The sequence below is a fragment of the Crocodylus porosus genome, unplaced genomic scaffold, assembly GCF_001723895.1.
Source record: "Crocodylus porosus isolate Cpor-Errol unplaced genomic scaffold, CroPor_comp1, whole genome shotgun sequence".
Classification (NCBI taxonomy): domain Eukaryota; kingdom Metazoa; phylum Chordata; order Crocodylia; family Crocodylidae; genus Crocodylus; species Crocodylus porosus.
In genome coordinates, this window is record NW_017728932.1 from 500,889 (window position 1) to 526,446 (window position 25,558).

Here is a 25,558-nt window from a genome sequence, read left to right on the forward strand (position 1 = left end):
CGCCCCACTGTGGCCCCCGCACTGCCCCGGGCGGAGGCGCGGCCGGGACCCGGGAGCAGTCGTGGGCGAGAGCTGGGCGGGCCCAGGAGGCTCCGGGCCCTGTTTGCGGCTTCCCGGCTGAGGCAGGGCGGGGCTGGGCCTGCCCCCCCGGTGTCAGTCTTTGCTGAGGAGAGCACCTCTCTTCCTAGCCTTAACATCTGCCTCTTCCCGAAGTTTTGCCTCCTGCAGAAGAAACCCGGATTTCCCTTGCAGCACTCGGGAAGAGCTGCCTCTTGCGAGTCCCAGCTCCTGTCTCCGGGCCGGCTGGGCCTCACCCGAGCTTCTCTGTACTCTTGTTTGCTTAGGAAATCAGATGATACGAAATAGCCAGGGAAATTGCCTTTGACAGTGTGTATGGGGCAAGCTCCAACCCAGAAGGCAGCAAAATGCCTGTTCACCCCAGGGACGGGCAGCCTTAGACCAGGTTGCACTTGGATGGTGGTAGCTGTGCTGCTAACTAAAATAACAGTCAAATCTTGTTTGGATCTGCTAACGCTGTTGTGAAGGCACACATTGTGATTACAATTAAATAAGGGCAAGCTAATTTAATGACTGGTAATGACGCTTGTAGGTATGTGAGCAAAAATAATAAGGGAGTGAAGTGTTTATCTTGAAGGCATAAAGGCCTCCTTGCACGTTTAGCAAGGAATTTTCCTCTGGCATTGCACAGTCAGGTGGGTGCGTGTCTTGGGTGTCTGGCTTTTCTCTGAAGTACCAGGGGTTGGCTGCTGTTCAATGCCAGACTTGATCAGCCAGCGTTTCTGGCCCACACTGCCAAATCTTGCATGTAATATAATGAAACTGAAGCATGGGAAGAAATTTATATTACATCTCTTTTGGACGGTGTTAGGCCTTGTGGCCTAGTATATAGCAAAACATCTGAGTCCTCTTTCAACTGGGTTAAAACTGTAAGCAATGTGTCAGCAAGAAGATTGCAGTTGAAAGTAGGCTGGGCTTGTTTGATAATTAAAAAAGACTGGGGCAGCTTCCTCTCTTGGAACACTTATGGTTTTGCTTGAAGGGATTGTTGCCAAGATTGGTAAGCTTGAGGGGTTTACATTTGATTTGATCTGGGCAATGTTATATTTCCATGTTTTTTCTAGGTGTTTCCAGGCTTCATGAATCAAAATACTCTGTCCTGCAGTAGACTTGCATTTGGTGTTGTGTTTGGCTCAGCTGGAACAGACCTGGAGTGAAAGTAAACTGCTCTGATCACTGTCATCCTGTCCTAACTGTTGGGTTAAGGACAGGTAACCCAAAAGGTACAGTAATCCAAAAGGTACAGTACAAGCACAATCTTTAAGGGGTATGGAGAGATAGAGGCTAATGTTTGCCTTTCCCACACTTAGGCATTTAGACATCACAGTCTCGTGCCCAGAGTGCTCCCTTGAGAGCAGACTGAAACTAACCAAGACTTGCTTATTGCTTCTTAGCTGCTACTTCTGTTAACTTTACAGCTGAACCAGAAGCAGCAGCATTAGTCTGATCTTAAGGGTGGGAGAAAAGAAACAACCTTTGAGAAGAAGAGAGGCACTAAGATGCAGGGTGTGTCTAGGGCAGTGGTATTCAATCTTTTTAGATTCAAGGTATCCCTTGAAATTTGGGGCACCTCTCAGAAAATGCCAGCTCTTACCTTCACTTGTTTCTTGATGGGAAAAGTAGTAGAGCAATTTTTTTGCACTAGAAGAACTCAGAAGACCACAACAGGTCAGAATGGTTTTGATTTTATGGGTTCCTATTTGAAATCTTGTGAATTGTACAGGTGTGTTTACACCTAACAGTGCTAATAGTGCAGTGTGCTGTGCAGTATCCTAAAAAGAATCTAATGGCACCCCAGGGTGCCACAGTACCCTGTTTGAGAATCACCGATCTATGATTTGGAAGATGAGGTCCACAAGTGATGTATGGGGCTGCGTTGCTGTTCCACGCCAAATGTGTTTCCTTGATTTCTGGTGCTGCAGTGTCTCGGTGCTCCATGGAAGCAAAGCAACCAGACCTTAGGGGAAAGAGATCTCATTCGTTTACTAGCCAATACTTTAAGCCAACAAAAAAAGGAAACAGATGCAATATCTTACTGTAGGTTTTTAATTTGTCCCTCTTTAGCTAGGCAGAGTCATTGAGAAAGTAGGGCTATCCGAAGAGATGCCTTTAACCCAGAGAAAAGAAAGAAGAGTGAAATAGGGGTGAGACACTAATGCAGCAAGAGAGAAACAAAGGGAGGCGAGAAGTGTGCAGAAAGTAAGAATGAAGATCAGGCAAAAATTGAAAAAAAGTGATTATGGCATTGTGGGGATAGATTGGATTTCAGGTTTTTGGTTGTTACCCTGATGCAATAAATAATCAAAAGCAGTAAGATCTCTTTCTCCAGCGGTCATTTCTTTTTCAGCCCATGGTTGCAAGTTTGAGAGAGTCAGTTTCCTCATCCAGCTGGCAGCAGTTCCATTTAAGAACAGTTCAAAATGGGTCTGCATTCATGGGAAGTTGAGGCAGCCCATCTGATCTCTATATTTCATTGTTAATCGACTCAGCTTGGTGGAAGAAAAAAAAAGTGAACATCAAAGTCATTCTGAAAGTCCTACAGCAGTAAATGAATGTGTGCTCCTACAGTCTAGTCTTTATGATCAGCCTATCCACAGTAGCTGCTGGATGTGAGAGCACAGCATTACAGCAGAGGTTCCCAATCTATGGTGCAGGTACCACTAGTGATACACAAACAATCCGTAAGTGGTACACATTAACAGATTTATTATAATTAATTTATATGACAGAAATTTATTGGTGGTACTTAAGGTTGAACTGAAAAACTTGTTGATGGTAAGGCTGTATCATTTTAAATTGGTGGTGCTTAATCTATCAGAGTTCGGGAACTGCTGTACTACAGGTCAAGGTGTCTGTGATAGTGGGGGTGAAAAATGTTGGTGTAGAGAGTGATGGAGAGATTTCAGTTTCAAGCGTCCGTAAGGTTACTGTAGAGCCATTCATTTTTCTTAATGTTGGGGGATTGCCAGTGTCGTCATGATTCAGAAAACTAAGTGATCAAACAGCCTTGTGGTTTGTATAGAAACAGTGTTTTTACAGTCCTTTCTGTGGTGCTGCAACTCCTGAATATACCTGTAGAGGGAGTCTTACAATTTGTTTCTGTAGATTATTTTCATTGTTTGAAAAGAGTTGTGAAACCTGGGTTTCTTTCTTTTAGGAATCAAAGCCTTCTTTGATACTGTCTTTTTTTCAATACAGAATATATATATATTCTGAAGAGAGAGAGAGAGAGATGTATCTATATAAAAATATTCTGTGATGTCATTAGTTGGTACAGTGTGAAGATTGTGAAACTTCTGGGGAATACATTTGCAGAGCAGCCGTCTTGTCTGATATGTACTCTGGCTAAATTATGGTTCTTTGAATGCGGGGCTCACATATTGGGGAATAGCGGCTACAACGTTTGTCCAAATGTTCCTTGTTCTTGCAGGTGTTCTAAGGAATTGGAACCATGACAGACTCCAAGTATTTCACAACTAATAAAAAAGGTGAGCTTTAAACTATTCCAGTGTATTGGAGGCTCCTGGGGACAGTGAGTGCCTATTTTAAAATGATGTTTTTAACTCCATACAATAGAGTTTGTGCTTTCCTATGTGCTGTGTCCCCATTTCTCCTCTTAGTCATCCAGAAGGTCTTCAAAAGTAGGCCATAAAACAGTTCCCTAACACCCAGTCCCCTCCCACACAATGTCGAAAGACAGGATTGATGAATTGAACATGCTTGCAGTATGCAAACAAGGCAACCTCAAGTACCTTTTCTGGCTCTATTACTTTCTGGAAGGTCAAAAATGGAACTTTGGGATTTGAAACATACAATAGCCTTTTAGACATAGAGGTAGAGATTTATATACAGGGCGAAGTGGTCAGGACTGCAGGCAGTGCATTTAAAAGTGGACCTAACTAGAAGCATGCTTGGGTTAGCTAGAAGGGAAAAGCAGAGTTTAAGAATGCAGACTTGTCTGTGTAGTAGTAGCCATTTGGAGTGTGGGGAAAGTTGGGCCACAAGTCTCAGATATTATGTGTTGTTAAAATATTGTGGGTCTCTTCTTGCTGCCCCCTGCCAGTCCTGGTGAAATCTACCAAATCTACTCATGCACTTTTCTCACCTTTGTCCTTCACATGACTTCCTCTTGGGTTTATAGTAACTATGATGACTGCCTAGTGATATACTATAAAATGTGTTGAAAAGGGAGGTTTTTTCTGGATAACTTGATTCATGGGCATAAAAAAGGAATAATGCGCACATCAGGGTAGCTGTGGACTTCCTCCATCTTTGTGAAGTTATTTTTTCTTAGTTTAACTTCTGGCATAAAGGACTAATGGAAATTGTGGAATGTTCATGCCAAACCCACTGAACTTGGCCTTTTCCAGTCACAGTGGGCCTGTCGAACTAATCCTACATTTGATGCTGCCAAGATCAAAGTCCTGATTGAGGGGAGAATGTTGGTTTGATTATGTCATCCATAGCCCCTCTACAGTGCCAGAGTAGCGAGATATTTCTGTTGACCAGTTACTAGTAACAGTGTGATGACATGGATGTCATTATGCTTCAGATTCAACACACCCTTGGATCCAATGGAGTTCACGTCTTTCTGAGAAACAACAGCACTCTCAACTTACTTCCCTTTGACTGAATCTTCAGGGTCTCACTGAGATGATTATATGAGGCATCAAAACTGTACATCCTCACTCAGCGCAAAGGGAAAATGCTAGTGGTGCATACCAGTTCAGTCAGACTCCTGGGCAGGATCTCAGCCTATTTATGATCCGGATGTCTTTTTCAGGTCGCTGGCAATATAACCAGACACCCCGGCATTCCTCAGAACAATAATTTCATTCTTTTTCAGAAGCCCTGCTAGTGAATGGTACCAAGGAAGAGAATGTACCTCACTGTAAAATACTGTGTTCATTTATAGCCCTGTAGAAGTAATTCATAACAACTCAACAACCACCTAGCAGCTAGTTTTGCTGCTACTGTTTTCTATAGAAACAGTGGCTTGTATTACCTGGGCCGATCGGCCAGTGAAGCAAGAGGGCCAGCATCTTTGCAGCGCTTTCCTTTTCGATTTCCTGGCCTTGCCTAATTTAAAATTCTTGGCACCCAGTACATTCATGACTCAGATGGAACAAACTGCTGGGCCTGAGAATCTGAGGCAATGCTTAATGAGAAGATCAGGATTTATGCACCTCTCTTCTCTCAGCAGCCCTGACTGCTGCACCCTGTTTCCAGACATGCCAGCCCACTAGGCTTTCTTAAAATTGCTTTTTGGAATAGAACATTTTTAAGGATACTTATTGCATCTTTATTTTAAAACAGCTGGCAAAAAATCCCAAGCAGGCTTCTTTATCCAGTCTGTGGTTTCATTCGCCCCTGCTGGCTTATAAACTTGATCTACAGTAGTCCCTGACACCAACAAATCCATTTCCTTGTGTATTCTTTATTGTTTTCAACTCCCTTTTCCTGTTTTGTTTGCCTTTAGAGAATTGTGCTCGCTTCCTTCACCTGTAGTTTGGCATGGTGGAATCAACAATAACACACCATACCCCCAGGGGACTGTTGTCATATGCTGACTTATCTGTTCCTTTTCCTGTTTAAATGGTGATCAGGAAAAGCTGAAAAACTAGGGTTGGAAATGCTTCTTTGGTTTCAGAGCTGCCCACGTGGATCCAAGAGTCTTATCCACATACCTACTAGAGGCCCAAAGAATATCTTCTCTGTTGGCTGTTTCTGTATCTCTGCTAATTGTTAAGGGAATAGGTACCTGTCACATTATTCAGCCTTCATATTGCAGTTGTAGGTTCTGTAGAAGGCTCCCATGATAGATGGGACCATACCTTATCAGTGGTATATGGGAAACAATGGTTCAGATCTTGCAGTGTAGCCTTGAAAGAGATATTTTTTCCCCAAAAGCTCATCTCTGCAGTTAGCCTTGACTTCTGCCATTCTGTGTGTCCTTATTAGATAGCTTGTATCCAGTGGTGATGCTGCCTTCTGTGTATTCCTAGAAACCATCTCCAGTTGGAGGGAAAGTTATTTCCCTTCCCAGGCCAGCTGGATTTTATAGATAGGTACTGTCCAAGCAGGTTCAGGAATCAGTACTGGTATGGATTGAGGTTTACTTTATGACTGCAGGGATCTATCCTCAATTGATTTCTCTACATGGTAACAGCTGGAAGAATTAATCTCATGGAAGGTCCCTTCAGTCACTTTATGTATGGCATCAGGAATCCAGGCCTTGTGCTTCTCTGGATTTCTGTGCTTGTTAGCAATAGTTCTCCCTTTTTAACCTTGCACGTGTTTTTCTGTTGGAGTAAAATAGATGCAGCTGTTCCTACAATGTCTGTATTGCACTGTGACCTGTGTCATCACACTGTTTCCTCATCTGTGCTTGCAGGAAGCAAATGGTGATGGCTAAAGGTAGGACAGTCTAGGGAAAATAATTAGCTGAACTGAGCCAGTGTTTTTTACATTTTCTGTTCCAGGATGTCCTCTCTCTTCCCCAGTTTTTTTGTTTGATCCTTGATATCCAATAGTACTTCAGTAGCTAATTTAGTGATGCTGATCTAATGTTCCTTGAAAGTGGTGAGTTTTGATTGTACTTCATTAATTTTATTAAACATTTTGAAGCCATGTCTGCCATAGTACTATTACTGCAGCTCTGAAGATTGCCTTCTCACTGTATCATAACCTCCATACATTTTGCAGGCCTCATGTGCTACTGCACCAATTATCTGACTGTAGCGGGCTGAAAAGAATGTTCTTAGGATACCATCAGCACTGCTCTTTAACTCAACAGGTTAGCTCAGTTAATCTTTCCTTCGTGTCACAGGCTACCTCAGCTTGGATTGGAAAAGTCCAATAATCAAATTGGTGCACACGGTGGTTTTCTGGTTTCCTGGTAGCTAATGAATCACTTGCACTAGCCTAAAGGCAATGGCATTTGCTTTTTACCTGTAGTGGTGACACAAATCATTCTTCAGGGAGCCCTAAAGCTTGCTTTTCTCTTCACCTGAGCTTCAGGTTGTTCTGTCCCTTTACAGGAGAGATCTTCGAGCTCAAGGCTGAGCTCAACAATGAAAAGAAAGAGAAGAGGAAAGAAGCTGTAAAGAAGGTTATTGCTGCTATGACTGTAGGGAAGGATGTAAGGTAAATGCTGCTTTTGCTCTTCCTGGTGGTCTAACTTCAGCAGGTCCAGTCCTCCCCTATCTTACCTGGGAATCTTTTGCTCCTGAAGCTCCCGAATTGGGGTACAATGAACAGCTTCATCTTGGAGGGGCTAGCAGAACCAAGGGCCTTTTCAGGTTTGGGGTCTGGGTTTTTTTTTAGATGGATGGGAGCTAGTGGCAATATGAGGGAAATTTTATGCATCTTTGGCAGCTCTTTTGCTTGGTTCAAACCAGTTCTCACTTTGTGATTTCATGAGCAGTTTAATTTAATCACAGAATGAAAAAGTAACCAGTCCCCAGATAAGCCAAAAGCTGTGTAGTTGTTTAAAACCTGTTTGTAACTCAGCTATTTTTAGATGTTCTATCTGAGCTGACATTTTCAAATCAAGTTGTTAATCCAGAATTTTTTTTAAGTTTTAAAAAGGCATTGTTTTTAAATACCTCTTAGCTTGTGATAAAGTCATTAAACTGGGCCTTTAACACTTCATCACGCTTGCTAAAAGGAAACCTTTAAATCAAAGGCAAATGACTCTGCCAATATTTTTCTTTTGTAGCAGCTGAAGTGACTTGAGTCAAGGCTTTCTCCTGTCAGCTTCCCCTAGATCCTGCAGTAAAAACATAATAGTACTGGATTTATGGTGACATGGTCTGTTGCCAGGGAAGTAAACGTAAGGTTGCAGGTTTAGCAGCATGACTTCATTGCAGGATGAAGGAGCAGATGAAGCGTTGGAGGGAAGCATCTTTCAGTTAGCCAAAGACCTTAACCTTTAGATTCTCATAATGTACCTGAGATATGGGGATCCAGTATAACCTCCAAGTTTCCTCCGCAATGCTACTTACAAGTTGCCATTTGGTATTTATGTAAAAGTCTGGTTATCGCAGTTTTAATTTCTTAATCATTTTAGATTTTACCAGCCTGAAATTTGTTATATAGGTTCCTCTAAACAAGGCTCCCTTCGCAAGCAAAGAAACCTGAGGATTTATTTGTTTCCTGCTGTTGCCAGTTAACCCCCAAAGCTGGGCACATTAACATTATTGTCTTGTTCTGTCAACTTCCTAATTGGATCCAATTTTGTATGAGCACTTTATTTTACCTGCTTCAGGCACTGGTTTAATCCAGGAAGAGATTAAATAATTAAACAGTTACAAAGTGCCCTGCAAGCTGCTTTTGAAGAGGAGAGTGACCTCTAATTTGAATATAGAGTAGTTATAACAGAATATGTGGGATATGTTTCAGTGTTCCCCTGGCCTCAGTCAATAATGTTGCCATGTAGTCAGGAAGCTTCCTTTCTCTTTGCATATGGTAAATGTAACTTTTCTCTGCCTTTGCCTCACTCTCATTTTATCCAGCTCTCTCTTTCCTGATGTGGTGAATTGCATGCAGACTGACAACTTGGAGCTGAAGAAGCTGGTGTATCTGTACCTAATGAACTATGCCAAAAGTCAGCCAGATATGGCTATTATGGCTGTGAACAGTTTTGTGAAGGTAACATGGAGCAAGGCTTATTAGAAGGCTCCCTCCTATGGTTCTTATCATTGTGCCTGCTTTGGTGCGTGCTGTTTGTCACATGTAGTCTGTGGCTTTGTGCTTGAAAGTTGCTGGGCTGAATTGGGATCGTATCTAAGGAAGCAAAATTATCAGAGTGGACTAGACCAGTGGGTCCGTCTGAAATTGTTTCCTGTCTCCATCAGTAGGCAACACCAGGTGCTTTAAAGCAGGGGCAAGCAAAGTCCAGGCCATGGGCTGGATCCAGCTGGCAGTGGACTCCATTTCTCAGCAGTGTCTGCCTGCATGTCCGGGGCTGGTTTCCATGGAGACTTAGAGCAGCAGTCACGCTGATAGCGGGAGGCCAGGGTTTCCATGGAGATCAGCCCCAGCAGTGCTGGTAGGGTGTGTGGTAGGGCAGGGAGCTGGGCTGGGATCTTGCAGCAGTGACAGCGTGGTCCGGAGCCAGGGCAAAGCCACGATCTACAGCCTGCTTGCTCTGGGCAGGGGTGTGTAGGCAGTGTACCTCGGCTCACAGATTTATCCTTTTTAAAGGAGAAAATCACAGGAAACTATGGGTTTCCCTTGCAGGCTGGCAGAGTTCCAGCCTGCAAGGCTGCTTAGGCCTCAGGGGAGTGGGAGAAGGGTGATTGGGGTCAGGGGACCGTGTTCATGTGCACGAACACACATGCACATGGATCAGAATGCAGATAGGCAGTATGGTAAAAAGCAGCTGGAAGTAAGTTTATGGGGTGGGGGACATAGGCAGCGTGTGGGAGGACATGTGCCTCCCTCTTTCAGATTTCTGCACCCAGAGCGGGGCTTGGGGCTGCGGCCTGGCCAGACCAGCACTGAGCAGGTGCTGCCTCTGCAGTGCAATGGGCAGGACCTAGCACAGGAGGGTGGAGTGGGACAGGGAGGCTCAGTGCCGCTGCTGCTTCTGCCACTAGGAGTGCCACACCACCAGGGCCACCAAGGTGAGGCGCCCCCTGCCTGCTAGGCAGCAGTTGGGGGGCACAACTCCATGGTGCTGCCACTGCAGCACCTCACCTTGGTGGTAATGGCATGGGCATATCAGGGCTGCTCAATGCCCCAGAGCACTGGGGGGTTGGGGACACAGTTGCAGCTGAACCTGTTCTTGGTGACTGAAGGAAGCAGGGGGAGCTCTGATTTGCTATGATAATAAAAACCAAATCAAATGCCAAAATATGTAGGTATTTAGAATTTATCTTATTATAATGATTGAGGGACTGGTAGGCTTTCAAGTTGCTTTAAAATTGTAAGTATATCAGTAAAACATTGTGTTCAGCTGATACCTATATGTATGGTTGCGTTTCATTTTATTGCGGAAAAACATGGATTTGGGGTTTTTTAATGAGAGACTTTGTGATTTTTTTGCTTACCGTCAGGCTCAGCTCTGGCTCCATTCCCTCCTAGGACATGGAGCACACAGAAGTTCTGGCTTCTGCCTGACCGCGTGGCAATATCCTGAGACCAGAGCTCCTGCTGCCACTGCTGCATGAGCAGGCAGGGACTAGAGCTTCTGTCTCCTCCATACCCAGGAGGGAATAAAGCTGAATCTGAACCTGACAGTAAGCGGTGCAGGGGAGAGAAAGGCTGAAAGGAGGTGCAGGGCAGTCAGTGGTAGGTAGACAGGGGGCAGGCATGGGGGCAAGGGGCACAGGCATGGTGGAGGGGGCAGGCTGCAGGGGAGAGAAGTGGTAGGAGTCAAGGGGGGGCTTGATCCCCACCACCTGTCTTCCTTCTACCATACACCCCTTGTTGCCGCTTTCCATGCTGCAGCAGTGATGGGGGTGAATTTAAGGCGACCCTTTGATAATTGGATTCTATACATGGAGAATTATAACAGATTTATACATTTTCCATATATGGAATCTAAGTTTTGGACTGGGTCACCTTAAATTAAGTTGTCTTGGTTTCAGATAAATCTGGTAAATTAGAACATGTCTGAGCTTCTAGCAGGGCAGTAGGGGGTGTCCTTCCTGGCTACAGGGAGGGAATCCGGTTCAGAATGGACTTTTGCTTTCCTGGCTAATTAAATTTTAGGTGAGACTCAACTGACTTCTAGAGCAGTGCACTCTTACCCATTACACCTTAAGTCCTTGCTTTCTTTATGACAAATTAGTGAGTAGATCTAATACTTTGACCACCTTTGTCTTTGGAAGGAAATGTTTTATCTCTGACTTCCCCTTTAATGTGTTACAAGGAGCAAGAGTTGGTCAAATGAAAGAGCGTTTGAGATAATTTATATGTCAGCATTTTAGTTACAATTTGTCATCTCTGGGGTCTGTAAGAAAATAGTCTGTGTACATTTTAAGCTCAACCCATTTTTGGTGCTTTTCATTGATAAGGGATTAAATAATTAAAGGAAATGTGTCTCATGCTTTTGTAAACTAAATTTTGAAGCACTTTCTTGACTGTATAAATGAATTATGTCTGATATGCTAGAAACAGACTGAAGCTAATGCTTGAATTTCTAAAATCAGGGTTTGAAAGTTACACTGTCTGAGGTATTGAACCTGCTGTGTGCATTTCTGCCTCTGAAAAGCACGTCTATGTTGATATATCTTTGACTAGGGTCTGATATATCAGATGGATCACTGTTAAGTCTATAAAATCTCAGCTTCAAGGCAGTGCTGTGTAGAACTCTGTTTCTAGACCTGATGGTCTTCGGGAAGTTTACCTTAATAAAAATTGCCGTGAGTTAATTACCATCTTTCACCCACTCAAATTGTCTGATTTGAGCCGTCACTATGGATGTGTTAATGTGCTGTGCCATCTGAAAAACAAGGATTTCTAGCTTTCAGGGTGCAAAAACATTTTTCCTTAGTTAGCGGCTCCCCAGATTTGGCTGCAAAGTCATGTTAGTTAAAGTTTTGGATGGAGAAAAGCAAGTAGCACAAACTGCCAGAAGTACAAACCATTTTGAACTTGTATAGAATGTTTTTGTAACCTGTAAACTTTCCTGGGGTTTGGATTGGACTAGGACAATTATTGCTGTACTCTGAGAGAGCCATTGTCTGGGCAGGTTAAGAACAGAATTTCCTAATTCCAGGGCTAGCCATTCTAGTGCTCACTAATATCAGTGGTTAGTACTGCAAAACCCACTTATTGCAAGTGCTTCCCCCGCAGGACTGTGAAGATCCAAACCCGCTGATCCGTGCATTGGCAGTCCGTACAATGGGATGCATTCGCGTGGACAAAATCACAGAGTATTTGTGTGAACCACTCCGCAAGTGTCTGAAGGATGAAGACCCTTATGTACGGAAGACTGCAGCTGTCTGTGTGGCGAAGCTGCATGACATTAATGCCCAAATGGTGGAGGATCAGGGGTTCCTGGATTCCCTGCGTGATCTGATTGCAGACTCCAATCCCATGGTAATGTATTTGTGCTTCAAAATGTCTTCTCCTATATTTGTAATAGGGCAAGTAGTTGGAACTATTACTTGCTGTCCAGTTCATGGATGTGTTAACTGGAGATTATTCAAACCTTGAAAAGAAGCATCTTGTTTTGTAGGTCTGATCAAGGCCTTACCTTGTTTGGACATGCCCTGATGACTAGGTTGGGTCCCAGTCCTTGTATCCTGTGTACTTCAAGGCTCTAGGGCTTAAACAGCTTGTAGGTGCTGCCCATGGCTCAGCTGGGGTCTTTTGGTATGCAGAGTCTTGATTTAGCATTCCCTCACCCAAAAGCTAGAACCTATAGCCCATCTATTTGTCACCCTGCATCTGATGCTGATCCATCTGTAGCTGAAATGTATGCTTTCCCCAGGGGCATTCTAGGCTGTGGTTTAGCCCTTCAAGGATAGCTAATAATAAAAGCAAACATGAAGACACATTTGTGTGCACACTGGTGGCTTAGCACAAGGATTCTGAAAGCACCATTGTCATTATTTAATAGCCTGAAAAATGTACAGATCTATGAACCCTGCATGCATTTTCCCTGCTTTAGCTTCTTTACCACTCTAAAGTATTTTGGGGGCTGAGGTCAGGGCCTCTAGGGTGATGTGGGATCCTTTTGTGATGCTCCCAGTTTGTCTTCTGAACCATGGAGTCCTTTTAACTCACCTCCCTTCTGGCCTTGCCTGCTCCTACTGCTAAACCAGGATTTCCCACTACAGAAAACATACTTACCTATTCCTCTCTCCTGTTCAGTACTTTGTGTGAGGGTCATCCCTTTGTTTCTTCTGAGTTCTTTATATACTGTTTCTTTATTACTTCTGTCCTACTATTCTGCTTGGGAGGAATATAGATTCTCCACTAGCCCCAGTAGAGGACCATGGTCAGACTGGTTTCCCTGTTCTATCCATCTCAACATGTACCTGGTTTTGATCAAAGCATAGTTGGTAAGCTCAATACTCCCTCATAGACATTAGGGCTGGAAGGGACCTCAGCAGATCATCGAGTCCAGCCCCCTGCCCAAGGGGCAGGAAGTCAGTGGGGTCATAGGATCCCAGCAAGATAAGCATCCAAATTTCTCTTAAAGGTGTTCAATGTATGTGCTTGAACCATGGACCCTTGTCTAATGAGTACAAGCCACAAGTGTCCTCTGCCAAGGGGGTACACATTCATGAGGCTTTCATAATCCACCAGTCCCATGGCAATCCCAGAGGTCAGCCAAGAGCACCCTCCTGCAAATATGGAGTATGTCAAGTTTGCTTGGCAAAAATGTGTCGGAGGTCTCTGTTATTTTTCCTCAGCTCTAGAACTCTTTTTTTTTGAGGTCTGCCAGAGCCCAAGCCTGGACATGTTTTGGAAGCACTAGAAAACCTTTGCATTTGGTCAGGCATTTAGCAAGCAAAGCCATGCTGAGATATTCTTTAGTGGGTTTCTGTTTTATATTCCCCTCTTCAGTTGTTTTGTTCTCGTGCTCTTTTTTTTCTTGTCACTCTTCTGTTTTGGTCTCTTACTGTGAGTTGCCTTGAACCTTTGTACTAGGACAATTATTATATATATGTATATATGTAGCACATATATTGCATGCATAAATAAATAAGTTTGCATACTAATGAGTGCACAACAACTTCATCACCATAGCCAGAATGCCTGAACTCACAGTAGGTTCTTAAAATCATTGCAGTTTGTCCCTTCAACATATACCCTCATTTTCTATACCTTGGTAGATTTCTTGCCTCTTCCATGGTTGAAATGAAATTTTGGTTCACCTGGTGCCTCTTCTTAGTATATCAAAGCACCCTTTCCTTCCAAACTATGCAGAAAAATGTGTTGTAGATCCACATTAAAGTAAGAGAAGCATTAACCTATATGATTTGAAAGGGTGATGGTGATGAAGAATCAGTTCTACCCCAACCCGCACTCTAGCTTGGTGGCAGCTGAGAAGCAGGGCTAGAACTCTTGTCAGTTGTGGCCACATTTGTCTTTATTAAAGTGGTTATGAACCAATGTCTGGTTCTTCAGTGGAGCTGAATAGAACTGGCACTTTAACCAGCCCATGAGTCAGCTGCCTCTTGAATCTGGCTGAAACCTGGGAATTGATCCCTCCTCTTTAGCAGTTAATGAGAAAAACCTGTATTTCACAATTATAAAATGTCTTTTTGTAATCAACCTGCTTTCCAAGGCAGATGGTAAAATTTACTGTGACTCCTGTTCTTTTCCTACACAGAATGTTTTAGTCCTGGGAAGAGAGGAACACCACAGTATCAGTGTCATGCAAGTGACACACTTCCCTTTCAGCCAGGGCTGGAGCTGTAATGAGTGACTCATGAGCAAGTAATCTCTGATCTCCATCATAACAATGGCACCATCTGAAGTGGAGTCCTCAAGGAGGTTGAGGAAGCTCCAGGGGCTCTCTAGTGCTCTCTTCTGCCACCCTAAAAGCTGTTGCTCATTTTCAGTAGTTCTTAGATCTAAATGTGTTTGGGCTGGGGTTAGTTTTTCTAGGTAGGTGGGGCATCCAGGTTTAAGATTGTATTGCAGGAAAAGCAACCAGGCTTTCCAAGTAAATGCAGAGCCTATGCAGAGGGAAAAGAGTTGTAAGTGAGAAGCAGAGAGCAATTTTATTGTAGGTGTGTGCCAGCAAACAAGCAGAAAGAGAAGGAAGGCTTTATCAATACAATGACAGCCATGGTAACAAAAGCAAAAGGTATTTGCCCTTAAGAAAGGGAGAAGATTGAGGTTAGTTTGGAGAATCTTGCTTCATGGAGTATCATTTTAATGGTCTCCTGCTATTCTCCCCATGCCCATTGACTTGGCTGCAAGGGAATCATGTATCCAGGTAGATTCATCCCTAAAATTTCCCTGACCTTTAATGTGAAGGTGCTTGCTATAGGTGGTTTGAGCCTGAAAGAAGGTCCTGCACTCATTTATTGCTCTTTTAGTTCAGTGTTCTTCAGCACAGTTCTGTTCCTTTTTAATGGATGCTAAAGGCTTTGGGTTCAGAACTTGTAACTTCTTCGTATTATAATAAAAGTAAAAAATTTGTCCTGCCATGAATATGGTATCGTGGCCCTGATGATTCGGTTTGAAATAGTGTTCAAGAAGAGACTGTGTGATCCTTAGGTTTTAATTATTTCAGGTAAGAATCACTATCTGAGCAAGCTTGGGATCTACACTTAGCTCATTCAGGTACCACTGTTTTCACTTGCAAGGAGAGAGGTGCAACGCTGAGGCTTCATTGGGGCACTTAGGCTTAGTTGCTTCAGGCAGATTGAAGAGTTCATTGAACTCCCTATGGGCAGTGCCCATTTTGGCGCTTGTGAGCTCAAGGGGGAAAAAAATGTAAATGGTTAATTGCAACATGGGCACTTATAAAATCAAATTGCTGAACAAGGGCAGTGGAGTCATCTGTACAGGTCACTAGGTGTTAAACAGGAAATCCCTCTTTGGTCTTATAAGTAGGGATCCTGATTTTTCCTGATAAAACAAATCACAAAGTCTCTGCTAAAACCCCCAGAATCCATGATTAAAATTAAAGGTCCCCCCACAGCCCTGCTGGTGCCCCTTGCCCCCCACCCACAGCCCCTGCTCCCCCAACCTTGCCAGAGGGGGCCCCCAGCTGTCAGGGGTATGGGCCTGGGTTCGCAGCACCCTGCCCCAGCTTCCCCTGGCTGCGGGCTTGGGTTAGGCGGCTCTCCGCAGCTGCATGCACTCCCAGGGAGTAGGGGGGACTGCCCATCCCACCGATCTGTACCTGGGGCAGGCACAGGCTGAGGCTGCTGCCTAGTCAGATGGGGCTTGGGGCTGCAACGTGCAGCTGCAGGGCCCCAGCAGGGAGCAGGACGGGGCCGTGGGTAGCTCGTCTGGGGGAGGGGGAGGCCCAGTTCCCCACTGCCGTGTGCACTCCCGGGGCTCAGGGAAGACCCACGCCCCCAGATCTGTACTCAGGACAGGTGCATGCTGCAGGCTCAAGCTTCCACCCTGCTTCCCTTCCCCAGGGCCTCTGGAGCTGGTGTGCACGACCTGGCACAGCTGGAGATAGCAGGGCCGCATGGGGATTCCTCACCACTACGAGCTGTCCCCCGCCACTACCCTGGTGACCCGCTTCCCCCTCAGTGCAGCTGTGTGCACAGGAGGTGTGTTGCCGGGGCAGCAGGGGTGGGGGTGCAAGAATGGGCGAGGAGGTTGTCCACACAGCTCCTCCACTCCCTGCCGCACTGGGTCATGGCGGGGGAAGCGGCGCAGCAGGGAACAGTAGGCCCCCTGCTCACTACTGTTCCCCAGCCCCAGGACTGTTCCCCAGTACTGCCCAGCTCTCTCTTTACAGGGGCCTCAATACCCCTCTCCCCCCGCTACCTGCCTCCTGGAGCTGTTTTGCAGGCTGCTTGGGGCCACATGCATGTCTATGCATGTGGTGCCCACTGTCTTTCCACCTTCTTCCCATTCCCTGCAGGCTGGAAGTCTACCAGCCTGCAGGGAGCTCATTGCAAAATGGCAAATTCCATGGGTTTCTCTGGTAAAATGAGAAATCCGCGTTTGCTTTTGGTAAAAGGCAAAATCCGCAGTTCACTCCTCCATTTTTCTGTGGAAAATGGAAAACCCAGATCCCTGTTTATAAGTTAGGAGGGGCAGGCTAGTTTTTAAAATTCATCCATTCCCTGAGGGCTGTTGTAGCAAAGTCATGGTACAATTGCTCTATCTAGGAATCTGTGTGCAGCAGATGTCAGATTGCAAATACTTATAAGGGAAAGGTTTGAGGGGAAAAGCCTCTTACAAAATTCAGCACTGGAAGAACAACCTAATGAATTTTCTTCCCCCACCCCCTCTCCCCAGGAAGTTTGCAAAGCAGATCTTCCTGTCTTCACTCCCTGTTTATTTACAGTGCAAAGGAGTGGAGATGGTTTTTCTCACCTAGCTGGTGAGAACTGCAGATACTAAGAAACTCTTTAGAGGAAAGATTGCTTTTAAGTCAGAGTGGGAATTTAGTAAATAAACTACTTTTCCTTTAGCCTTCTGCAGTTCAGGGAACCTATCCTCTTAAACCACACTTCTCGCAATACTTTTCCCTTCCTTAGCTACTTGTAACACCTTTATCCAGTCCTAGAACTGGATAAAGTTTAGAGAGGAAAAATCCTCTGTCTTTATTTTATATTGTTTGTACATTTGATAACACATGGATAGTGTCAGTTTCTCTGTTGTGCACACCTTTAATTAACTTGTCAGGATGAAGAACAACAAAATCTTGTGCCTTTTGACTGAACAGAACTTCTCATATTAGCCTTTTTTTTTTTTAAATCCACATAAAATGCACAGGTTTGTAAATGCTAGCAGTTTTTCTGTCACAATTGTGCTTTACTTTTCTAGCTGCATTTTACTTCCATCATCACAATGAACTTTAGCTGGAGAGAGACTATAGATATTAGAGCCTTTTTAAAAAGGCTTTAGAAATACTAGTTCCACGTTCACCCTTTCTCACTGCTCTAGTATCTTTGTGCACTGCCATTTTGCTGATAACATCCATCAGATCCTGCTCAGCCCAATAATAGTGCAAGGGATTTTTTTTTTATGTTTGGATGCTGCATTTATGCAAAATGATGTTGTCACTTGTGTGTTTGACCTGGTACATCAAGTGTCACTGGGATTTTTTTGAAGACCTTCAGGGGAGAGATTTGTGCATTCACTGAATTTCATTGAGTTAAGTGCATAACTCATAGGCCCCTTAGAGAATCCCAGGCTTTGTCTAGCTGTGGCAAGACCTCAGAATCTTAAATTCTCCTTTCATGGCTTGAAAGAGTGAATGTCATGGAAACAATCCCTTCTTCAACATGTGAGTGTTTGAATGATGAAGGGCTAGTTTGGTCCAGCAGTTTAATGCCACCTGTATGTTCCATATCTGATGTTTTAACCCCCTTATGACACTTTCTTCATATAAAACAGTGTCTTGAAATTGAGAGGCTTGGAATTCTATACAGCTAGATGTGAAATAAATGGCACTCACAGGTTGGCTCAGAGAGCTGCTTATGGCAGTTCGGAGTCCTAGGGTGCTGAAGTCCCATAAGGTTACTTTTCCATGAGGAAAAATCAGAGTTGCAGAATCAGCCCATATTCTGAAAAAATCCAGGCTTGCCTTGTATATGTGACATCTACTTACTGCTGCCTTCTGCAGGCTTCCTGGCTGTCCTGGGGGTAGGTGGATTGATGACTTCAGTCATTACAGGCAGTGAATTTATATGAATTAGTGACTGGAGAAAGTCGATGCTTGTATTTTTAATAAGGTTATGTGAACTGTTGGAACAGAGGTAGAGATTTGGGATTAATAGTTCATCCTTTACAAGACACTTCCACTGAGCTCAGTAATGCAGTAAATCTGTCCATCAGCTGGGATTCTAAAGGAACCTGTTTCTACCCCTGGGCCATTATTAGTACTTGTGATTAAAGCTGGTGGACAACAGCTTGAAAAATCCCACAGTGGATGATCCTTTAAATATATTTCGTAGGGATACATGTAAGATCCCTCATGTCTGATAAACTCTAAATGTAATTCCAGCAGGAAGCAAAGAAGGTAAATTTCTTCAAGCATTTATGTTGGAAAGCAGGGGGACATAAGACTGTCGCTGATTTTTGGCAGCTGGAGAGTGCCAAGTCTGATGGACTCTGTTTGTGGTGATCATTTCCCACTGTTATATGTCCCACAGCTGTCATTTGTGTACATATCAAACCATACAACAACTGACTTGTCCAGAATTTCCTGCAATCAGTAATAAATCAGGGCAGGTGGTGAAAAGCCAACTTTTTTTGCTTTTTCCAGCCAGAGAACAGAAGGTTCTTACTGCTCTTCTTGTGCCCTTTTTAGAGACAGTGGAACTTACGTGTTTGGCTTTTACAGGGGCAAGCCTGGTAGCTGGGACTCCCCCTAGAAGTTTAGGGAACCTGTCAACTGAATGATCTCTTTCAAGATGTGGTTTGTTTTTTTTCCCCATTCTGCCCTGAATTAATACCAAACTTTCACATGATGTTTGCTTGGATACACAGTGCCCTGTTGAGGAAGATGATCCTGTCCTTTGAAGCATAAGGAGAAGACCTTTTATCCTATGCTTGATTACAAGGCTGCATGTGGAGTAGCCCAAGAAGATATTTGCTTGTGGTCTTTTCAGTTTCACTGAGAGGGGACAGTTTTTTAGCAGGAATTAATAAGGCTTGGCCTGTTCTCCATCCTGAATCCAGCACCTTGGCCAGAAGAAACCACTGTGGTAAATAAGCCTTCAGCTATCATGAATGACCATATGTGTTTCTAAAGCATTTAAACTACAGTTCTGCATTAAATTAAGTGAAAATGGGAAAAGTACCAAAGGCAATGATTGTCCCATTTTTCTGGGTTAATCACTTCAACCAGGCTGGGAAATTTTAATAAATCGTCTCACCTGCCAGCAGAACAAACCTATAATAGCCTACCTGATCCCAAGGAAGGTTAAATGGAGCAGGTGTTACCTGTCATAGGTCTCCACCAAAAATTCAACAAGGCAGCAACACAAAACCGATTGATACATTCATTCCTGGCAGCTCTCCTTTGTTCTTGGGATATATTCACAGGAAGAGTTTTGCTTTGAGGAGCAAGGGCAGAGAGGGGTGCAGGAGGCATCTGGTGTATGTATTTCTTTCTTTCTTTCTTTCTGTCTGTCCTTACCTGGACTTTGTTAAAAGATAAGAATGTACAACCAGCAAGGTGAGAATGTATCCATTTCCAAGGGCAGAAGGGTTGTCTATGTAACATTTAACCTCATTACAGTCTTTTATTAAAGGCATCTGTTAACCTGACTAGATATGTTTTACCAGCCTCCTGTGATGGGGTCCACAGGGATTTTGTCTGTATCTGATATAGATTAATATATTCATTTCTTTCCTATTCAGAAAGTCCAGCTCATCACTGCTTTCCCCAATGTAAAATTAGATTGGCTGTGTTGCAGTGAAGCTGATCATGAAGTGCTATATAAAAAATATACCAAATAAGTTTCATCTTTGTGTAAACACCAGTATTTGCTAACAAGCTCGTTCTCTTTGATCTTGGGCGTTCACTAGGTGAAAGCAGGCCTGACTGGAAATTTTCATTTAAACAAAGAGTAGCTATCCAAGTACAAACAGCCTCTATCCCTGCAGGATATTCTCTCTCATGTACAAAGGTGGACCCAGCTGGCTAGAGCCCTTTTTTGTTAACTCATGCATGTTTTCTTTGGAACAAAAAAGTCTTCCTTTTCTTTTGATGAGATGTGAGAATGCAGAGCAGCTGCATTTTGCATAAGCATAGTGTTTAGCTTATGGGAGGAAATCCTCATTTCTAGTGTGTATTGGGTTTTTCTTTCCCAGGAGATGTTAAATATTTCTTCAAGGGAAGGCAAGAGGGGTATAGGATGGAAACCTCCTCTTTAATAACACACACATCCAGCATGATGGGTTTTTATTGTCTCTAATCAGCTGCCTCTCTGCCACATGGTACATCATTCAAGCTGGTTGCTGCATAGAGTAATAACTCCATCTGCAGTCTGCTGATTGCTAGGTAATTGAGCAAAGATTGGGATGCGTATTCCTACCAGTCCAAATCTTCCATATGTTTCTGTTATCTGGCTCTAAATTACAGTGAACTTGTTAGCAGCAGAAATTTTCCCTTACAGTAATATCTCATTATGAAGGAGTCATGGGGCATTTAGACTTAAGTGTTCAGGTGCCACAATACTAATTTTAGAAGTCCATAAGAAGGAATGCATGTAGATGTATGCAAATATACCCTTAAGCTGGGCATCCTAAAACTTCATATTTCTGTTATTCATTAAAATGTAATAGCCCCTTTGACTTAGAAGGCACTGCCTTTTGAATAGGTTTACATTGTGGCCTTTCAGTCTTTGTAGTAGTAATCCTTTCTCCCCCCTCTCCCCTCTGACTAACATGAGCAACATCTGGCTTTTTTATTTGATTTATTCAGAAGCTGCTCTGTAGTGCTTACTGTGGTAGCTTCTCAGCTTTGCAGACCTGAATTAACTGGAACTCTCAATAGTTGTCTGAAGCAGAGAAAGAAATTACTCTGTTCACAGTCATGTGAGGTCCAGAGTAGTTGGTGCTTGTCCAGTGTCCTCCATGAAACTGTAAAGAGAACCCAGGTCTTTCCCCAGACCTGGAGCTTGATCGCACAGCAACTCTTTCTTTCTCTTTACTGCCCACTCCCTTGGTTCAGAACCAATGTGAGGATAAGTATGGAATTCAGAGAGTTGCCAGCTTAGAAGTATAGACTCTTTCTGATCACTTTCAATCTCATGGCTTCTTTTGTTATACTAATAGCTTTGGGTCAGCTTGGTTCAGGAAAGGCATCTCAACTACATTTGCCTTATTTTCCTGAGACGGTATCTTCATTTTTTAAAAATCTCAGTTTTAATGCTCTAGTGTACAGGGTTATGTCACCTGAATTCAGTGTAATTGTGCTACTTTAAGAGATGGCAGTTCTTACTGGGTCTGTTAGTATTGTTAATGAGAGAGGCTGGCACTTAATGAAGCAGAAAAAGGTAACTGGGCTCACCTGGCTCTGACTTGGAATATCTTCAAACACTTGTAATAAAGCTCCTGGTTTCTGTGTCATGAAATTTACTTATTACTGTTAATGGTGGTCCTAGTTCGTATGCTCCTAAGGAATTGTTTCTTGGTGTGCACAAGATGCTGCTACTGAAGTTTGTTCTTGCATTTTGAAACCCTGTTGTAGATGAGCTAATCATCAGCCTTTTCAGTAGTCCTGCATGCAAAATGGTCTCTGGGTTGTCTCCATGGCTATTAGAAACTAAACCACAAGGTGGCAGTCTTTTAAAGTAGAACATGAAACTCCATTTGGATGAGAGAAGATCATATTCTATAATTACTTCTCTTGGGGTTCAGTACATAGAGATGTTTGACTTTTTTCAGGAATTGGAAAGGTAGCAGGAAAATACAGTATAAAATGCATCCTGGCCCGTATTGGCCTTCTCACTCTTAAACCCAGCAGTATTTTTCTGTCCTGATATTGGTCATGTTACTACCATTGGTAACTTTTAATTTTCAGAGCAGTCTCTGTAGACAACTCCCTTAGATTTCATGCGTCTTGGGCTCAGTTGGCCTCACTCTTTTTGATTGGTGCCTTCAGGATGTAGTATTGCATGTTAGTCTTGCACATTTCTCCTCTTCAGGCTGTAGTAACACTTGGTACCATTCTCCTAAGTGTCGCTCTGGCAGTGTGACTGAGCACCACATGGCGAAGTTCTACATTTGCATCTAGGCTTCCCATGGGGTCAGGTTACTAGAAGAAAAATGTTATATTCTAGGCTTAGAGCTGAGTTCATTTTTAATACAGCACCATCAGGCCAAGGTAGACTGTCAGTAATATCTGTGAAACCTTGTCCTCAGGTTATACTGTAAGTGACTCCTCTGCCAGCCCATTATCTTCAGTCACCTTCTTTTCTGTCCTTGTTATCCCATTGTTTGAAGCAGGTGTTGAGTGTTGATTCCCAAGAGGTGTGGGAATCCAGAATGGACTCTGACTTGTGTTGGACCTGATGAGCTAAAAGGAATAGAATGCATGTAATCAGCTCTAACTTCTCTCCCAGGGAAAATCCTCAAAAAATTAATTAAGGAGTCTATATGCATTAGGCTCGCAGAAGGTAGGATTCTGAACGACAGCCAGCATGGCTTTGTCGCCATGCTTGCTCAAGAGAGTCCAGAGAAAGGCCACCCATGTGATCAGAAACTTGCACGCCAAGCCATATGAGGTAAGGCTGAGGAGGGACCTGGGACTCTTCAGCCTGAAGAAGAGAAGGCTGAGACGGGACTTGGTAGCAACTTACTGCTACATCAAGGGTGTATATCAAGGGCTCGGTGAACAACTGTTTACCAGGGCACCTTTGGGGAAAACCAGGCGTAATGGCCACAAACTCCTGGAAGACTGTTTCAGGCTCAACATTAGGAAAAACTTCCTCACAGCCATGGTGTCCAGACTGTGGAATAAGCTCCCTCCAGAGCCTACCCTGAAGATCTTCAAGAGGAGACTGGACAGTCACCTTGCTGGGGTCACTTGACCCTACTTGTCTTTCCTGCTTGGTTCAGGGAGGCTGCACCCAATGATCTTCTGAGGTCCCTTCCAGCCTTACAGTCTGTGAATCTGTGAATTGGAGCAGATCTGGCTCTGAATGCACAGTGATGTGTGCTAATGACAGGGTTCTTATGTTAGTTTCTATTCACCAGTAAATATCCAGCTCTTTTTGTTACAGAATACATGCGTGACAAGCACTGAACTGTTCAGTGGCTGTAACAGCACCAAGATAACAATAGCAAAGTGAGTGTGCAGTAAGGAAGGAAGTTTATATTGTAGGCCTTCTGAAATAGGGATGGTCTTTTGATTTTGTGCTTGTTTGTGCAGGGCCTAACAATAGCATTTTTGTCCATGAGTAGGGCTCCTGAGCTGTACAGTAATACAAATACTAAATTGTCTTGGCTGGAGGTTGATGCAGACAGCTTGGCTGATGGGAGGAAACTGACTGGGGGTAGGCACTATGCAGCTGGGACACCATTCTCCTCCTGTGCAAGAGCACCCTCTTGGTTTCTAATCTCTTTTCTTTGCCAGTACCTTTATGATCAAAGAATGCAGGAGTTGTGCTAATATGCCGAAACTCCTGTATTCTCTTGATGAGCATAAAGAGCAATTATAAAACCAAATGGTTTTGCAGAATATTATTTTTGCTCGGGTGATGCCATTGTCCTGATTCTTGGCAGAGAAGACGTGTCTTTGCTTGTGACGGTGAGCAGAAGTTGCTGGGAGGGGCTGCAGCTGAGGGGACTCTTAGCCTGAGCAGCTGCAAACTCTGGGTCCTGGCAGCTGCAGACACTGGGTTCTGGCAGCACATCTGTTGGTGCTGGAACTCAGTTAGCTCTTGGCAACTGCATGGTATGGCTGCAGTCTCCCAGCTTCAGGAGTGTGTGAACCCTTGGGGCTGGTAGACAGCAACTGCCACCATCTCCCAGCCTCCAGGATTTCATGCACCCCCCAGGCTGAGAGATGATGGCAGCCATGATCTCTCAGCCCCAGGGTCTTCATGCACCCCCAAGGCTGGTAGTCCTTCAGCTTATGAGGCTCCCAGCCGCAGGAGTTTGTTTCTTGTGGATGCAGGAGGAGCCTAGGATCGGGCAATAAAGTGTAACGAGATCTAATATGCAATTCAACAATCATGCCTCCTGTCATGCATGTGTGGTATGGCAGGAGGCGTGATTGTATGGATTGCATATTTGATCCCCATTGTGTCTTTACTTGCACTTGTAGAGGGGCCCTGAGTCTGGGCATTCTTGAGAACTGGATCAAAGAAGCTTTAGTTGACTGTGATGGGACTATTTTCCTACAACAAAATGAAAGGGTGATTGTTGCACAGGTAAGCATATCTGTGATGCATTTAATCTGGATAAAACAAGTAATTGTGAACATATGGCCTTGTGAGCTAGCAGAGCATCTATCTGCCCAGCTGGGCTTGAACTCTTTGCTGCCCCCTGCCAAGATATCTTTTCTGCTATCATCAATTCATCATTAACCTTGCTCAGTAGATTAAAGCTATGACAGTTATAGCTGCCTGTTTGGCAATCACACCTATGTTTTGCTGTGGGGACCTAACCCTCAGCATGCTATTTGGACACTTTATTCCATTTAATACCTTATACAAGTTCCCCTTTCACCATAGAGTTTCTCCTGAAATAGTACAATTAGCAAGCATACCAAGCTATAGTATAGAACATGTAATTAGACTCATTTTGTTGCGCCTAGATCTTCTTGTGGCATTAATAGTGTGTACTGAGAAGAAAGTGCATCCAGGTCTGACAGCTGTAGGTGCTTTGAGCTGGTAAACCCATCAGGTTGATTTAATTGGAATCTGGTCTAGCAGCCTAGAGCTTGTATCACTCCTAGATCAAGTTCCAAACCCATTTAAGATGGGCTGTTACCAGTCTGGTCCTTTTCTCTTTCCACCTATGACTGTTACTTCCTTTTGGTGATCTCCTGGGGAGGTGGGAACTCAGTAGTGTCCATTTCATAGAATCATAGAAGTCGGGTCGGAAGGGACCTTGTAGATCTTCAAGTCTGACCGCCTGCCTGGGCAGGAGAAAAAACTGGGCTCAAATGATTCTAGCCAGGTAGGCATCGGGCCTCCTCTTAAAGACCCCCAGGGTAGGAGCCAGCACTACTTCCCTTGGGAGTTGGTTCCAGATCCTAGCCGCCCTGAAAGTGAAATAGTTCTTACGGATGTCTAATCTAAACCTATTCTCCAACAACTTACGGCCGTTATTCCTTGTTATGCCAGGGGGCGCTAGGGGAAACAGGGTCTCTCCCAAACCCTTCTGGTCCCCCCCTAGTGAGTTTATAGAC

The 25,558-nt window shown here is 44.0% G+C and overlaps 1 protein-coding gene across 5 annotated transcripts in view; it reads left to right on the forward strand.

Moving 5' to 3' along the window:
- Positions 1–307: 307 nt before the first annotated feature.
- Positions 308–25,558, forward strand: part of AP2B1 (adaptor related protein complex 2 beta 1 subunit) — a 137,768-nt gene continuing 112,517 nt past the window's right edge. Inside the window, exons 1-7 of one of the 5 annotated variants that reach the window (XM_019545364.1) lie at positions 308–713; positions 1,143–1,301; positions 2,647–2,759; positions 3,509–3,566; positions 7,119–7,224; positions 8,595–8,730; positions 11,884–12,129. In XM_019545364.1, the coding sequence (XP_019400909.1) occupies positions 3,530–3,566; positions 7,119–7,224; positions 8,595–8,730; positions 11,884–12,129 (525 nt within the window). In that variant the 5' untranslated portion in view covers positions 308–713; positions 1,143–1,301; positions 2,647–2,759; positions 3,509–3,529. Of the gene's footprint in view, positions 714–1,142; positions 1,302–2,646; positions 2,760–3,508; positions 3,567–4,719; positions 4,862–6,783; positions 6,875–7,118; positions 7,225–8,594; positions 8,731–11,883; positions 12,130–25,558 lie in introns of those variants that run through there. The other 4 variants (XM_019545366.1, XM_019545362.1, XM_019545365.1 and 1 more) reach the window with 4 other exon arrangements.